Source organism: Paralichthys olivaceus, chromosome 1 (assembly GCF_024713975.1).
Source record: "Paralichthys olivaceus isolate ysfri-2021 chromosome 1, ASM2471397v2, whole genome shotgun sequence".
NCBI lineage: Eukaryota > Metazoa > Chordata > Actinopteri > Pleuronectiformes > Paralichthyidae > Paralichthys > Paralichthys olivaceus.
This window is the reverse complement of record NC_091093.1, coordinates 20,840,052-20,857,700: the sequence shown is the minus strand read 5'-3', so window position 1 is coordinate 20,857,700 and position 17,649 is coordinate 20,840,052. Positions and strand designations below refer to the sequence as shown.

The window sequence follows — 17,649 nt, the reverse complement described above, 5'->3', positions numbered from 1 at the left end:
ATCGGCTGTTTACATCCACCACCTCAGCAATGATGTGACTAAGCACATTTCCCCAAACTGTCATATGTTTTATAGTTTGACACTAATTTTTTGGCGAGACCACTCCCCACCACATAGAGAGAAGTCTTGAGAGATACATTAGTTAGTTAGTTAGATAGTTAATTAATTGGCAACAGGTTTATTGTTTTGTGGCTGTTTTACAGTAACTTCGATTTTAAGGGAATAGGTTGACATTTTGAGGAATATTCATATTCACTCTCTTGGCGTGAAAAAGATGAAGCCCTTCTATATGTTTGTACGATAAATATTAAGCTGGAGTTTGAGCTTCCTAACGTGGCTTTGTCACAAAGATTGTACGTAATGATGGATGATGCATCTTTATATGATGATAACGACATAAAATGAGAAAAATGTATTTAACATGTACCTTGAGTTTTTTGATCCATGTCCCATCCACTAACATGGATTAAGCAGGATTCACTACCTACACTTCACCCAGCCACCAGGGGGTGAGCAAGATGCTTTACTTTCACCCTGGGGGAGCTGTCATGACATCCACCTTTATACTGTATATTCTCTATACTTTGCTCTGTCTAAAGGTAACACAATCCTCCTTTAAACAGCTTCCAGTCTTTCTGCTGAGCTAAACTATGCTAAGCTATGCTTAGCTACGCTATGCTAATTAACCTTATTACTTTTAGCTCAGCAAAAATGCGAATGAGCACATTTCCCCAAACTGTCATATTATTCCCCTAAAGCCAACTGACTGACAATCCAGTGCATGTTCATGGAAGTGTTTTGTAATATCAAGGGTGCTGTGATATAATATATGTTGATCCAACAACAAACATCAGGGAATTTAATGGTCAACAAAATAAAAAATGTGTTGATATGTTGTGTGTGAACTTCACAGAATGAATGAATATCTTACACGTATAAACTTTTTTCCATCAAAAACTGTCACAGTCATTGAAATCTTCAGCATCGTCATCATTGTTGGTGAATATTTTGAGTCTCATTGTGCTGATATCGAATCACTGTACAGAGTTCTATCAGTTGTGCATAATTCATGAGTGATTGCTTCAGAATTGGTAATAATAAACGTGTTCTGGAACATTTCATTTGTGAGTTTTAATGGGCTTCAGTGTGACAGTAAAGCACTCAGCTCACTGCTGGAATATTCACAGACTCAGCAGTTACAGAAGCTGCCGGGGGAAAAAAACACCTCAGCATTTTTTAGTTTACTCCGGAGTATTATTGGCTTAATCCCACTGGGATCAGATTTGTCTTGGTATGTAACATGGAGGAGAAAGAGCCACAGTGGCATCACAGTCACCCAACGTGGAGCGATCTTTGCACAGTGTGCAGGTAAGGAAGCAGAGTGAGGTTGAGTGTTCGGTCTATCTCTTATCATCTAAAATAGCACAGCTGATGAGCCTAAAGACAAAGCGGAGAGGAGCTTGAAACCTAGTGACCCAAATTGTAATTTGAGGAGTGTCTGTTCGCAGAGATGTGGGAAGAGTTTGTATTTTACTGCCAGAGAGAGAGGTCGTCCACTCTGTGAAGACGTCAGAGGAGAGGGTGAGAGGCTGACGGCTAATGTCAGCAGTGATGTGATAACAACGTCCTCCACCTTCAGTCTAACCATGAAATAAATGATCTGACACTTGCGTACTCATGTGACCGAGTCCAAAGAATGAGGATCATGAGATTATCAGAGAGAAGAGAGAGACTGAGACAATTATAGACAGAGAATAAATCACAGTCTCCAATGAATTTATGTGACCAATGAACGGATCAATGCATATCAATCTACAGATCCTGACTTGCATGAGCAGACTTGTGTATCAGCGCATTATATCCTTACAATATAATCCTTACAGTCCTGTGCATCATGTTCTTTGTGTCTGGTAGAACATCTTTAGTAGCTACTGACTGACAGCGTCTAAAGGTTTTTATTCACAGCTCCTGCGGTAAACAACTGACTCACCTAATATGGAAATTTGCTGCAGGCCCTGGAAAGCCCTGGAGATACTGTAAGTCGTGTTGTGAACCCCTGTTCATGTTTGAGGATTTATATTAAGGCACAATAGTCCCTTTGTTGTTTTATATATTTTTTTGTTACATTCGTTCAAAGCAGCGTTGGTGGAACAGAGCCTGCAATCAAAATTGCAAATATGAAGAAGCAGCTGCATTGTGTTTGCAAAGCTGTTTCATTTTCGTGTTGGCTTCCCCTGGTGTAAAATTACCATTTCTAATGACACAATTAGAAACAGTTTGAAATTCTACCTTATATTGATTTGCCATCTGATTCTACTTCATGTGACATCCAACTGTCATTAGTGCAACCTGCTCTCAAATTTTCTCTATGGGTGTACCTTTTATATTTAACCATATACACGTATGGACAATGCATCTCCTCTTCCTCCCACTGTCCAGAAATGAAGCCAAAATATCCTGGATATAAACACTGCCATCTTTCACAGTTGGATTCGGAGTCTGCGGGATGGAGGCTGTCATGTTGTCCATCCTTGTATGGAGTCTATGATCTTAATACCAACTCTTCATCAAATCCATAATTCTTCTCAGTCCAGTTCACAGATATGTTGCTATACTCCTACAGTATATGAGCAGTAGTTCAGTATAAAATCTCGTGAAATGAACCAGTTGCATTCACCTCCAGGCTCAACTCAAAGGCAACTGTGCATCTAAGGTCAGACTTTGCAACAACCTTCCTTCAATCACATATTTTCTATCAGTTATGATTGTCTATTATATATTTGCAACATGTCACAATTTAAAACCCGATGCAGGATGTGAGTCATGCTGCTCAGGTTCTCCTGCACATGTGTACCTGCGCACAAAATAAACAAAACGGAGACTGGCCTGAAAAACATTACTACATAGCGCCCCTAGTGGTCACCAAAGAGACTTAACATAGTATACTGTATGTGGTGACTAACAAATAGAGCAAAGCAACCAAAGTATATTTGTATTTGACTTAATAACAGGCAGAGGTCAACAGGAAAGTTTTTAGAATTGATTAAAAAAGAATTAGTAGCAGCAGACCTGCAGTTCTCTATGAGCTTTTTCCAGGTGTGGTGAGTGAAACAGTAGAGACTCATTTGCAAGTAAACAAAAAAACAAGGATGGTGGTTATTTGTTAGTCAGAATCATTTAAATGTGGTCAAATGTCTGGCGTGTGTATGTACGCCTCTGCCTTAGTCTTGAAGAGATTTTGTGCAGAGATAAATAAGAATGAAGTGAAAACAATTAAATACAAAAATGGATTATTTCAGGTCTGGAAACATCAAAGTGCGTCACACATAAATGTTGTTCTGTCGCAGGATTTTAGGGTAACAGAAGGGTTGTTTCTATATTAGACTCTGTATCTCTATAGTTACACCACAACACAACCACACAGACACACAGACACAACAATGCCGCCAGCAAGAGACGCTGCAGACGATAAGTCAGAGCACTTTGGAGCCTCAGCAAGGTTATGTGTTGTTGTCTCTCCTATTTCTATTTCATCCTCTCTCGTTTCATTGCCCTAATGAATTTTTAATTGTCTCTCTAAGCTCTTAAGGCAAGAGATGTGTGTCAGAACCGATAAAGCACAGAGACCACCTGTGGCTGGTGTCTGTTTTTGGCTCGACGGAGGAAAGGGCAAAGGCAGAGATGGCTGAGAGGGCTGACAGGGAGGGGTGGGTTCAGAAGCAACGCTGTCTCCTCCACAGGGGCGGCAACAAGTCACCTCCACTCCACGATCACAGGAGTCAAATTAAACTGTCAGACAATACTGGACACAACTAGGCTTATCGTTATCTCTTTGTCTTCCTCTACTGATCCCGGATTGACTGACAGAAAACATAGTTCTTCCTCTGACCTTTAGACCAAGTGTGAGAAGTGGAAGAGAGCAGAGATGGGTTGGCCGATTATCTTCAGTTAATGGTGAAAAGTTTAACATGTGTTTGTGAAGCAGGTTCATGACAAATGCTCACAACTGAAAGGGCCAGGATGAGAAAAAGGACTATATTTATGTTGCATAAATTCTATGGAAAGGTAGATACTTGGTCAATCAGACTGAAAGAAGAACATCTTTTGTTTTCATTTTTACTGGGAACCACTTAGCACCTCCTTTATAAGATAAAAAAAAGTTGTCTGTTTGAATATGAAACACTTGAAGAGCTTATTAGACATAATGGGAAATGTGCTTTTTGGCTTTCTGGCAGCTCCATCCCCCGACTCTAGCTCAAAATACATAAGATGACATTGTTCAGATATTTAAGCTTCATTTCTGGATAGTGGGAGGAAGTGGAGGTGTGTCAGCCATTTTTATACTGTCTATGATCTTTTCAAAGAAAAACTCAAAACTCTAAGATATTAGAGTAAAAATATTAAGAAAAGGTTCACCAGTTCTATATGTTCCTAACTTTTAACTACCCTCAAAACCCAAAAAGGTTTATCTATTCCAACTTCTGTTTTTTTCATCTGTCTTCTGATCCATCCATCTACTGCTGAACTGCTGTTCATGGAGTGCATATGATATAATATAGTGTGTGAGTCTGAGATGATTTAACTTTCTCGTATATTTGCACCAATGAGAAATCTCTTGCTGCTTTTTCAGAAAAAAAGCGGATGCTCCTCTACACCAGTTTCATCTTCGACTGTCCGTGTTGTTCAGTCCCACACGTCACTCAGATTATTTAGCCATAATAACAGCGTGGTCCCCGAGAGGCCACCTGCCCGACAGACTGAGCCTGAGTCGAGTGTGGACGGTTGGTCTCCAGATATATTTGGAGTCCCTGCTGACATTGTCCCCTATAAATACACACACCTACAGTTCATCAGAAGTCTCCTCGATAAACTCACTATTGCACTTATGTTGAGTGGTCCTGTCTGTGCCGCTTGTCCTCGGGCAGAGTAGTCCCTCTGTATTATTCATCACAGGGGTTTTACTGTGTTTGAGGAGGCTGGTATTATAACACAAACGATATGACCCTCGGAGTCACCAGTTTCCCAACTAGAGGCACAATCCTTGTTTAAAAAGCTGGAAGGATTTAAAATGTATCAGGCTGTCGCATCATTACCAATAAAGGACAGTGAAAAATACTGAGCACCTGCCCCCTAACTAATGCATATTTAGATTTATCTATTTATCAAAATCACATTCAGTGTCTATACAGATTAACAAAATTAGGTTGAAATACTTAATAGTCAAAATACAACAATAGAATAAAATGCTACACCACAGCAATACAATGACCAATAAAATAAAATAGCAGCAAAATTAAGAAACATTTTGAATGTTATGAATTAAACCTAAAGTAAAACCGGCTCTGTTTTTAGGTATATGCATATGTTGTGTACTGCATGTATTGAATGTATGTAGGGCTGGGTTAACATATAAAGGGCCTGTAGTACAACCTTTATCTCTAAAGCCTTTTCAGTGTTCGTTCACGCTGCTTTGAACTGATGAGAGCTGAAGTCATATGCCTGAACTGCCTGGCTGAGAGTGAGTGGGTGGGCGTTTGCTTACTTTATCAGAATTGGGAGTTATGTAAAACCTCAAAACAACTGTAGGAAATCTTTAAAAAACCAAGTGCTGTTGTCAGGAAATATTTGGGCCACATTTTTTTCTGGGGTTTTAATGACAGATGATAAAAACCATTTTAAACTCAGATTACTGACATTCTGTAAAAAAACAATCTGCAAATTCAAAAGCAAGTCAGGCATGACTTTGAGACTGAGCTTTTCTCAGCCTTCAATAATTTGCGCAGGCTCCAACCAAGTAATGTACTTTTTAAAGTAAATTCTTTCATTCGTTATCATATTTATTTATATATATATATATATATATTATATTTAATGTTTTTTACATGCTATATAGCTGGAAAAGCTGGTGCTGTTTAAAATGACTATGGCGGTTTTTATTATTACACTTTAAAACATAAGGACACAGAATAAAAATACATACAAATTTAAACTTTTTATGGAAAAATATTTATATTTATATTGATTTAGATTTTTTATTTGACATTCTATGTCCCTCTGCTTTGTGTGTTTTGTATGAATGTATACACCCTCCCATCAGCGGAAATCGGTTTGTGCAGCGTGGCGTGTCGTTGATGGCTCTGTTTGCCTCCATCACACCTGTGACTTCCTGTAGCCAGAGGCCTCACTAGCTTTCATAACAGCCATCTGCAGAAGGACACTGGGCTGTAAACGTCACTCACACTGCACTACAGACATCCAGCACTGTATAGAACAAGTTCACGTCTCAAAATGCATCAAGGCTTTCTAACATCCACAGCACTGTAATGTATGTTCCATTTTTTGTACGAACAACAGTTCAGATCCTAATATTTTGCGTTGAAATACTCAAATTTGGACTTTCTGTACTTTATCTCATTTGGCCTTTACAGTATACGAGGGTCTACATTTTCACATTTTCACATAAGCAATATTTCCTTTTATTTCCCCAAGGAACTGAGATGCAAGTTTATCCTCCAATTGTCCTTAATATCAAATGGAAGAAAAGCTTTTTAGTGTTGGCCACATTGCTCCATTATTGCGCTGCCACAAGACACTGGTCGTGTTGGTGCTACTCTCTTATTTGCATTAGGTTCAGTGAGACAAAGAGTGCGTGGAAGCCCTGGTGCCCACTGTGGGTTACTGTAGGTGCACTAATGTGTCTTGCTCAGTAGTGAAAAACATTCACATCTTCAACAGAATCGACAAACCACACTGGGTCAAAGGGTCTCTTCAAAAGTCTCTCCACCGCAAATTCTATTCAATAATAGAAAATGATGCTATTTTGTTAAACACGTATTTGAAGGATCTTTTAACAAGTGCACATAAAGCAAAAAATCAACCACTGCACATGCACATACAAAGATTGAGAAGTTAGAGAGCCATCGATTCCACCTGCAGTTCAGGGTCTAATAGCATGAGCAGACGGGCAGCGTGAATCTGTTAATATTATAGTCTAGCATATTAAATTGTGAATGTACACAGTATTATATACCATGATAATGTGATATTTGCATCACATTCTATAATACGGTTTTAAATCAAGTGTTGCACAATGAAAATTGGGATTAAAAATGTTATAAATATTATACAAATATTTTGTTGAAAAGATTGATTCCAAGTGAATTGCTTGGATACAGTTGGTGAAATAAATCTTCTAAAATGATTGTTAATGCTTCAGAAAACATTGCATAGTTGTTGAGGTAACTGTGTTTGAATGCATCTGTAAAACATTATTACACCCACACAATTGAGATTCTATGTTTTTATGTTGTAATATTTGTATTAAAATAACTTTATACAAACTTAAAAATAAGATAACATCACCATCAGGATTCAGGAGGAAATTTGTTTTTGCCATCTTGGTCGACCTGACATGACCCGACCTGACGGGCTCGCAGCTGTCGTTCCTCCTCCTCCTCGTCCTTATGGTAAACAAACACTTCAGACAGCACCTGCAGCTCCCCCACTTACATAATCTCGTCTGCTTGACATCTGCCAATCTGTGCATTGATACCTTTCACCACCTTTTCAGAGTTTGACATGATTCGTTCAGAGCCTGTCTTCATTCAAGTCTGTGACATGCTGTGTCTCAGTTATATAAAGAGACATTTTAAAATAGATTTTTATGGTAAGGTAAAAACAAACACCATTGAAATTTTCCTTCCATTAGAGTGAAAAAGAAGATTGCATGAAAAAGCAGTTTTTGCTTATAGTGTCCTGCCTCCTTCATAATTTTGATTGTAGGCTCTTCATCTGTTAATTCTACTACTGTTGAGCATTTAACAATTGTGTCAAAACATTTCTTTTAATAAATAATTATGAGAAGTGCCCTTTTTCTCACTTGAGCCCCTGCCCCCCAAAATGTCTGAGCACGTCCCTGTCGGTGGCTATGGAGTTGAATCCATTCGTGGATTCTTGAATAAGTTTTCCTCTTTGGGAAAAGCTATTTGACCTCATCGCTCCACTTTGTTCCTGATAAGACATATGGTTTGAGAGGATACAATATTTTGAAACATCAATATGTGCCCATTTGTATCACTACTGCAAATCAGTAAAAATACAACAAACTCATTTATGCTGCCATTTAAAATTAAAGTAGATTACACTGGTGAAACAAACTGACAGATTAATGTAATGTAATATCTGCTAAACATGTATTTAAAAAATAAAATATATATGCTATATAAGGGGTGCAAAGGTATTTTATTTCATCTTTTTATTGATTTAAAAAAATTAAATGTCTATGCCAGAAACAAAAATGAACTAACTGCTAACCAACTGCTTTAACATTATTTTGAGGAAATGTAAGAATTGCTCTCATCACATTCATTTGTCTTCCTTGAACACATTTTGTCTTTAGGATTTCTCCGCCTACCTCGCTGATCAGTTTTGGCTCTGTCAGGTTGACTGCGAATTGTCTGTGAAAAGCGATTTTCAGGCAATTCCACTGGTTTTCATTGTGAGTTAAGAGGGAGCGTTCACATGGGCCCCTGCGGCGCTTTCATGCTGCTGCTCTGAAGTTATTCCAGTGCTGACAGCTCTCCCGCTTCTGCCGTCACAGTTGACAGAGAGTTGTGTCGATCTAAAGTGTTTGGCAGTGTAAAGAAGCTTTCCTCTCCACTCATCTCAATTCACTGCAGTGTTGTGTCTCACAAGCCTCCTCCACAGGATGCTGCCATCGGTCGCACACTTCATAGAAATAATGCTGTTAGCTGTGTGACGAACCAAACTCTGCTCATGCTTTAAGACATTCCAGGCTGTTCCATACCTTTTGTCAGAGGTTGCTTCCCGTCTGAAACATATAAAGGTCTTGGTAATCTTATGTTTTATTCATATATACATTTTTTAATCTGTTGATGCCTCAACAGTGAAAGGGCCTTCTAGATTTCCCTGCATCTGAACGCATTGACAAAAAAATGATATTGGTTTATGGAACTCTTTCAATGCAATTTTAAAATAAAGAGGTTGGGGGGAAAAAAAAAGATTTACATTTTATTTCATGTATCTAAATAAGGGAATTAAAAACACTTAAAGGTCCCGTGTGTAAGATTTAGGTAAGGGAACAATTGGCAGATATTTTATGTAAAACAATTCTCATGATGTTTTCATTAGTTCATTTCATCTAAATTGTATGAATTGTAGTTTTCTTTACCTCATATAAGGCCCTTTATATTCAAATACTTTATATTTACATCGAGGGGGTCCTCTCTACGGAGGCCGCCATGTTTTTTTACATTAGTCCAGACTGGACAAACTAAACACTTTTTGAGTTTTTATGACAACTGAAGCTACCACAGTTTATTTTTCATGTTTGGAAGGAGAGGGTGAGGTGAGGGGTGTTCAGCTGCAACATGCAGCTTCAACACTGGATATTACAAAATTCTACACACTGTACCTTTAATCTACATCTAAACAGACAGTAACACCACAAACAGTAAAAACACAGACTGCACCACAAAATCTGTGCAACTACACCAATGTAAATTTAGTTTTATTGCCTTGATAGGATCGACCTGTCACCAATAGTGATTGTTATTCCGGGTCCTTGACTCTGTCAATGCAGTGCTTCATTCATTTATTCAGTATTTTCTGAAAGTGTATTTATTCAATTAACTGAAGTTACAATCATGTTTTAGGTTTCTTGAATATCTTTTGATTGTCTGCGTTATAGATATTTTATGATATTTGTTTAAGCTCATTGTAAAGTGTTGTAAAATTGCGGTTGCAGACATAATGCTTTTTATTTGAATTTAAGTTTGAAAAATGTGACAGAATATCAAATTAAAATATTCAAACATGAATATCACCTGCTGGGCTTGCAATATATTCTTTAAATTATTATTCTCATAATTTACTTTCTTTCTTTCTCTGAGGGAAAAGTTTTTATATCATGTTTTCGAAGTACACAAATGACCCAGAAACTTTTTGCTTTACCTTGTAACCAATGAACCAATGAACAGGAAGACATTGGCTTTTACAGACCTCATGCAGAAACCTGAAATATCTCCAATAGTCTCTTTGACTGAGAAAATGCTTCATTAGTTTTACCATTCCACGTTCCATGAAAATACAAATACACAGAAAAAAAGAAAAATGAAAAGATAACACAAATCAGAAATCATGTGATTGTAAATATCATCTGTGTAAAGTAAAAAGACAAACAGCTTCAGAGCTTATAAATATCAAAACACCATATAACTGCGAGGTCTCACGCTCGACACCACAGCCGGTGTTTTCTGTTCTTATCTCCACAGTCACTGTTTAAGATGAAAAAGGCAAATAAAGGACTAAGACGCAGTGACAGACAGATCGTAACGAGAACACAATAAATGAATCAAGGGCTATTACTGTGACTATTCTACCAACCGTACACAAAACAATTTTGTGACAATTAGCTATGTTTGTGTTTAATATCACTTATAATTGAATATTTGGGGTTTGGACTGTTGGACTGACATAACATCCCGTGAATTTACATTGGGTATTTCCACCAGTTTATAAATTACCCCCATTTGATGAAACCGTTAATTGAGGCCCTGGGATGTTGAATCTCTCAATGAGGTAGAAAGCAATGCCATCCATTTCCTTTTACTCGTCTGTTCCTCTACATTATCATCGTCCTCTTTATGTTCATTCACTGCAGGTTTTTTCTCTCCCTGTGCAACCGTGTAAAGACTATCCCTCCTCTTCACTGGCTTTATGTACAATACCAAGACATCTGCTTTTAGCAGTCTATTTGTGCATTGAGTCACCCCAGTGTATGACAGAAAGAAATATGCTTTAACTGTAGCCTCTTAAGAGATAGAATAATGAATATCGGTCTCATTCAAGCTGATAAATAACCTACACTGAGCTTTCTCTTCCCATTAGCTTTCAGTGCACAGTACAAATCTCCAGGACAGATATGTGCTGCCTCCAAGCTATGACTGAAGTTACACAAGGAAAACGTACATCTCAGCAGCGTTTAGTTTTAAAGTTTGTGTTGTCTGGAAGTCAGGCCTCGACTTTCCTCTCCCTTGTGACACCACATATGGGATACAAGCCTGTTTGGACTTGGCCTCAGGATAGGAAGAGGAAGGCGCTTGGCAGCTCACAGCTGATCCTCACAGTACTGCGGCGCTCCTTCACTACGTCTAATGGCCGCTGTCTATTCTAGGATCAGCAGGCAGTGCTGCGATAGGCTAGAAAGGCTTCATAAAATGTCAATGAGTGAGGACAAACCCAATGTGTTCAGATAGTAAGGACAGGGGTTGAGTAGGAGCTCAGCTGATTGAAGTGGATTGAAGGGGTTTTATCTGATCTTGGCGGAGTAGTCAGAGTTCTTTTAAGCAAAATATCCATGAAATCAACAGAGCTCCACTGTATTTACTCCTGATATAGATGATTAGGAGTAGAAGACACATGTTGTGAAAGGAAATTCGTCTATAGTATTGTCAAGTTGAATACATTTTATGCTAATCTTACATGTGGATTTTGAAAGCCTATTTGATAAATCATAAGTTTTTCTTTCAATTCTAATTTACTAAAAATGGCTTAAGAAAGGATTTTGCCATTTGGACACATTCTTTATTAGATTCACAAGAATTTGAAAACAGAGCACAAAGATTTTTTGTTTGTTTGTTTTTAATCAGGCGTGATTTACCAGTAGTTTGATTCCAGATGTGGATCTCCCACACTGGAACAAATGTCTTTTATACACAGTACAGTATACTGAGTCATGTGTCGTGTTGGAAATCTTTTTGTCACGTCAACTTAAGACAGCAGTAAACCAGAAAACATATAAAATAATGAAATAAAAAATGTTCATCTGCAAATATAAGAGTTCTTTCCAGGAAATAGTCATTTGTCAGTGATGGTAATTTCTTCTTTGTAACAAGTCTTTACTGTTGGAGCTTTAACCAAGTCTGATACAAAAACCTTAAAACAGGGAGATCACAAATATTCACTATGAACAACCCTGCGACCCTCCATCACAGAACAGAGCAAAATAAAAACCCAATTAACATTTGAGCTGTTGCTGTGTTTGACAACTTTATTTGTCTTGATTTAATTTAATTTCAATGCATTTGTTTTTTGCATTGTGCTACTGATTCATGAATATTAAAATGTATTTTTGGATTTTAAAATAATACAATATCAACATTTGAAGGTGTTTCAACTTCTGCATTAGATAATTCCTTAAAAAACAAGTTTTGCCATTTTATCTGTATAACGTCATGTCAGATTATTGTCTTTACACACAAGAAAATTACTTGTATCCGTCAATAAGAATGAGATTAGAGACTAAGTGTTTGAAAGATTCAAGCACTTTGGTTCTCAGTACAGATTGAGAAATATTTACTGCTGTTACACTGTAACAAAAGGATAAACGCCTGAAATAAAGTTACAAACAGACCTCTGCTTGTACAGATGCACCATCATTACACATTATGCACTTAATAATTTTCAAGTAATGGAATAGATGAGATTTGGTGCATTTACTGTTTAACTCCTCACCGCAAATAATGAAAATATGGTTCAAACCTGACTGTAGCTTCCACCCTGTATATCATGAGGCATGGACGGACGGACGGTCACAAATACTCAGCATTCATCTCAGTTCAGGACGACGTTGATGATCATGTTTCCTAGTTGGAGGAGTTTGCAGCTGCTGCTAAGCCCTGACTGTCTGTGTCTTTCAGCAGGTTCTGTTTACGAGCCGAGCCGTCTGCTTCTCTGTGATCTGCTCCAACTGCCTCCGACACGCTGCTGAAACCTTCCTCTCTGTGAAAAGTGATAATTCACTGAATTAAAAATATTACCATCTTTGCTGTCATTCAAAATGTGCCTGTCAGTGTGGGTTCAAAGATTTTATTCACAAAGCAACTGTAATGCTACTGTGACGATGAAAGACAGAGAGACAGGAAGAGCATTTCAGTTCACAGTCATACTCACTTCAGAAGTTGCTCCAATTCTCTCTTGATCTTTGACACTATAGGTGGACCCTGATAGGTCAAAGCAGTGTAGAGCTGAACCAATGAAGCACCAGCACGGATCTTATCCATAGCATCCTGCCCACTGGCCACACCACCAATTCCCACAATCAGTATTTTACCTACAATAACATTAATATAATTTTCAGATTACTGTGGAGTTAAGAGAAGAAAAATTATCCCATTTTAGAAACAGAAACTAATAAAATATATTTAAAACATTTTTGTCTTGCAGCAGAGGGGATGAGGAATGGACGGAAAGCTACCTTTGGTGAGGTTGTACATCTCTCTCACGGTGCTGGTAGAGAGGTCTTTGAGCGGCTGGCCACTGAGCCCACCAACCTCAGACTTGTGTGGATCCTGGAGGGTCTCGGGCCTGGACACTGTGGTGTTGGACACCATTAAACCGTCCACACCCAGCTGCAGAGACAGGAAGTACAAAGAGCCGGGGACATGGAGTAAGTCGCAGATAATGATTTATGTTGGGAGACTTGAGTAAAGGCCACTTGGCTATGACAGACCTTGTTACTTAGTGACAGAGAAAGTGCTGTTTAAACATTTGCTTTCTCTTCCCTCCTTAATGTCTGTTCCATTAGGGTTAGTCTCCTCCTCGCTCCGATGAGCAAAAAAACCCAGCTCTAAAATTAACCTACTGAGGTCGTGATGACGTTACCAGAAGACGAGAGCTGAGACTTTTGAATTATTCTGTTACGCAACACATTTTAAACAGAACTCTGATGAATGTAGTTATAAAGTTAGTAAAGGCTGTGATTAACATATTAAAGACTCAAATACAAAAAACCTTAAAACCATAATTGATCAGAAAACAATTACAGGCCTCATTCTTACAAGTACAAGATTCTTTATTGACCTGAACTAAAACACAACCTTACCCATGCTGAGGCCAGAAAGAACAAAACTAAAGCAACAGATATTAGTCCAGAGATTAAATTTTTCCATGTTAAATGAATCATGTTTTATTTGTTCATGGTACTTTTTTATTATTTTGAATCAATTTTATTCCATGAACTTTTATTTTCATATTTTCTTCCTGTGCTCTTGAGAAGGGATGAAAACTTGACCATTTAAAAGCACAACAGCTTTAACTCTAATCAAAGAAGAATGTGTAAACTTAAAAACATATTTTAAAGATAAAGATAATCAAAACTTTAATCTTTATCGCTCTGAGGAAAAACTCCACAGATGAGGAACTGATTACTGGCTGAATTAATCTTGCAGACGCTCTTTTATTTGTAATGAAAGCAACATACATCTGAGATGAATGTTAGATCACAATGAAATGAAGTTAAGGACAGGAAGGAAATTCAAATCAAAAGGACAATAACTTCAAACCTCGGTGACAACATCAGCAATGTCTTGTTTGTCCTGCGCTGTGAGGTCAGGAGCGATCTTCACCAGCACCGGAGGTTTGTGTTCTCCCTGCAGGGCATCACGCTCCTTCAACACCTGAGCAGATTGTGTGAAGTCAGAACATCAGGTGAGAGGGCACAGAGAGACACAACGACAGAACCAGGAGATTTCACTTTGCAGACGTCAGAAAGAGGCATAAGAGACGATCTGAGAGATTGTGAATGAAAGATTAGATGAGTACACATTTTCAGAATAAAGATGCACTATACACAACAGTGAATTTCGGTGTAATTTTATTTTATTTTTGAAGGGGAGATGCTGAGTCTAGTGACTTTTGTCACTATTAGGTTAAATCCCAGTAATTAAACAACCATTCAGACAACCCTACCCTATTCAGGAGTTGGTGGAGCTCAGCCTTCCCCTGCAGATCCCTCAGACCGGGTGTATTAGGGCTGCTGACGTTTACCACCAGGTAGTCAGCCAGAGGGCCCAGCATTCTCACCCCCTCCAAGTAATCTGCCCCCGCGTCCTGGGACAGCTTGTTCTTCCCCAGGTTGATGCCCAGGGGAAGGCCAGCTATAAACACACACACGCGCGCGCGCACACGCACACGCGCGCGCACACACACACACACACGCGCGCACACACACACACACACACGCACACGCACACACGCACACACACGCACGCGCACGCGCACATGCACACACGCACACAGACGCACGCACGCACACACACAAAGGAAGTTCAGACAAACACAAGCTGCATCATCAGACGTATGACTCAGCTGGGGCAGAGGCTGCTCATGTGCTAAATGGGCTTGGAGCAGGTATGGTTCAGACACAACAGAACAGAAGACAAGGACAGGTCAAGAATTTTACAGAAAAGAAAATTCAAACCCAAATCCTATTTAGTGCTCCGTTTCTTTATTTTAAACTAACTGACAAATAAATAATAAACATAGAGAAGCCAAAATGTGCCCGATTTATAGCTCACTCCATGTAGTATTAAAATACAAGCAATTTTTTGGGAAAATGAGAAATCAAAATGGGAAATTTTAAAACGATATGGAAAGTACAATTTTTCTGCAGGGTCATATTTATTTCATTTACATTAGTTTCTACAGAATAAACAGAATGCTAACCTTTACTTTGCTCTTGCTGTATTTCTTCCCGAGCCTTCAGCCTCTGCTGCGCTTCTGCCAAACCACAGCTGTTGAATCCATATCTGGACACATACAAAGTACAACTTGTTAGAATGACAGCTTATTAGTAAAATTACTCATACTCATAGATAGACAGATTACCTTCATTTATTAATCCCTCATTTACATATGTAAAACAAAAGAAAATGACATAAGCCTGTGAACTCTTATTTTCAGTTGTGGGTATGTGTTCTCTGCAAACATGCAGGAGGCCTAATCTCTATAAACAGACTGAACTCTGTGAAAAAGACAATTATTTTAAAATGAAAATAATATCACGAATGTGAACTGAAACTAATGCGACTCATTTCCCGATAAACCCCAATTAAATCAGAATTTAAAAAACATCTTTATTGAAAAACAATAATAGAACACAGCCATAATCTACAAACCATAGAATTTGTAATTTTATCAATATATACATTTTATTTGGGGCAAATAGCTAAAACTAATACAGTCAGAACAGTCAGCTGGAGTAAAGGGCAGCTTCTTTTAAAACATACCTGTTAATAACGGCACGATCTGCGCTGAGTCGAAACACACGCGGTTTGGGGTTCCCCTCCTGAGGTTTGGGCGTGATCGTCCCCACTTCGACAAAACCAAAACCCATTTTCTGCAAACCGTCCACAGCCTCCCCGTGCTTGTCGAAGCCCGCCGCAATGCCAATAGGATTTTTGAATTTTAATCCCAAGACGTTCATTTCCTGTGGAGACAAGACGACAAACACAACAAAGTCTTGGGATAATTCTGATACAAAACTGTCTGAGTGTAGCAGTGAGGGGACATGATTTACCAATGACGCAGGGTCCTGGTATCTATTCAGAGGAACCAGACCCAGACTGATCATCTTCACTGCCAACACATGTGCCGTCTCTGCCCCCACAATCCTCTGCAGCAGGGGCATCAGTTGGTTGGCATAGAAACGCTCATCTCCGACCACGGTCAGGTAGGAGGCAAACAGAAGGCTCCCTGAGCTGATGATCTTGACCGCCTCTTTTAACTGCTTCTGTTGACAAGATCGGGAGAAATGAACACATAATACCACATCGTAGAGGAACTCACTGTGAACAGACATAATAAAGCTTAACAAACACATTCATAATGTTAGCAAGGTCCCAATTTCCACAATAATGATAAGTTTGCATCCGGTGTTTGGTTTAATAATCGAGTTAACATCCAGAGAGGATGTGTGGTCGTGTGCACTATTCATGTGTGAGCACAGCAAAGGCTGATGGGACATCAATGCAACTGAGACATAATACATAATGAATAAATTACACTTGTGCTTTTCCTGCTATGACATCCCAAAGTGTCTGCTACAGGCCAATCAAAGACACGAGATACAAAACAAGCAGAGAGAAGAGGCGACAAACTACAGACTGAATATTACAGGAAGAGAAAAACACACACACACACACATATATATATATATATATATATATATATATATATATAAAACACCTCAGGGAGAATACTGGATATCATCCACCTGAACACACTGATGTACACATGTGTCTCTGTGGGGATTTTAACACATTTGCCGCTTGTTCGTCAAAGAGCAAACACACACCCCAGCTGTCTGGATGTGTGACTTACACGTGTGTGCTCCTGCAAACACACAACGAAGCTAAGTTTCACTGTCCCCTGGTTACACGTGAAGCTAAGCTAACACAACCGTCACATAAAGTCTCACGTGTTGTTTCACACCATCAAGAAGATAGTTCGAGTTTGACATTACCTTCAGATGTCCCGCCATGGACGCGATTCTGTCATTGCGTTGTAAGGACACAGGAGGAGTTTCCTAACATGTTACACAAACACACACGGGCGACACTTCCGCCTCATACTCTCGCGATGTTTCCATCCTGAGCGTGAGCGCGGTCTATGGGCGTCACTGGTGGAGGAGCAGCTGAGCCTTCTGTGGAAGCAACACATCACACAACACAACAGGAAATACATAACACAACAGGAAATACATAACACAACAGGAAATACATAACACAACAGGAAATACATAACACAACAGCAGAGCACTAAATACTACAGCAAATAAAAGGAACACAA

General features: G+C 38.9%; 1 protein-coding gene across 1 annotated transcript; it reads right to left on the bottom strand.

The window, feature by feature from the left end:
- Positions 1-12,043: 12,043 nt before the first annotated feature.
- Positions 12,044-17,476, bottom strand: dhodh (dihydroorotate dehydrogenase). Its single transcript, XM_069524953.1, has 9 exons — positions 17,324-17,476; positions 16,379-16,591; positions 16,089-16,288; positions 15,526-15,608; positions 14,770-14,957; positions 14,364-14,477; positions 13,277-13,430; positions 12,973-13,132; positions 12,044-12,801 (listed from the first exon to the last, which is right to left on the bottom strand). Exons 1-9 carry the CDS (start codon positions 17,339-17,341, stop codon positions 12,666-12,668), a joined length of 1,266 nt encoding a protein of 421 aa, XP_069381054.1. The 5' UTR covers positions 17,342-17,476; the 3' UTR covers positions 12,044-12,665.
- Between the last annotated feature and the right edge of the window lie 173 nt (positions 17,477-17,649).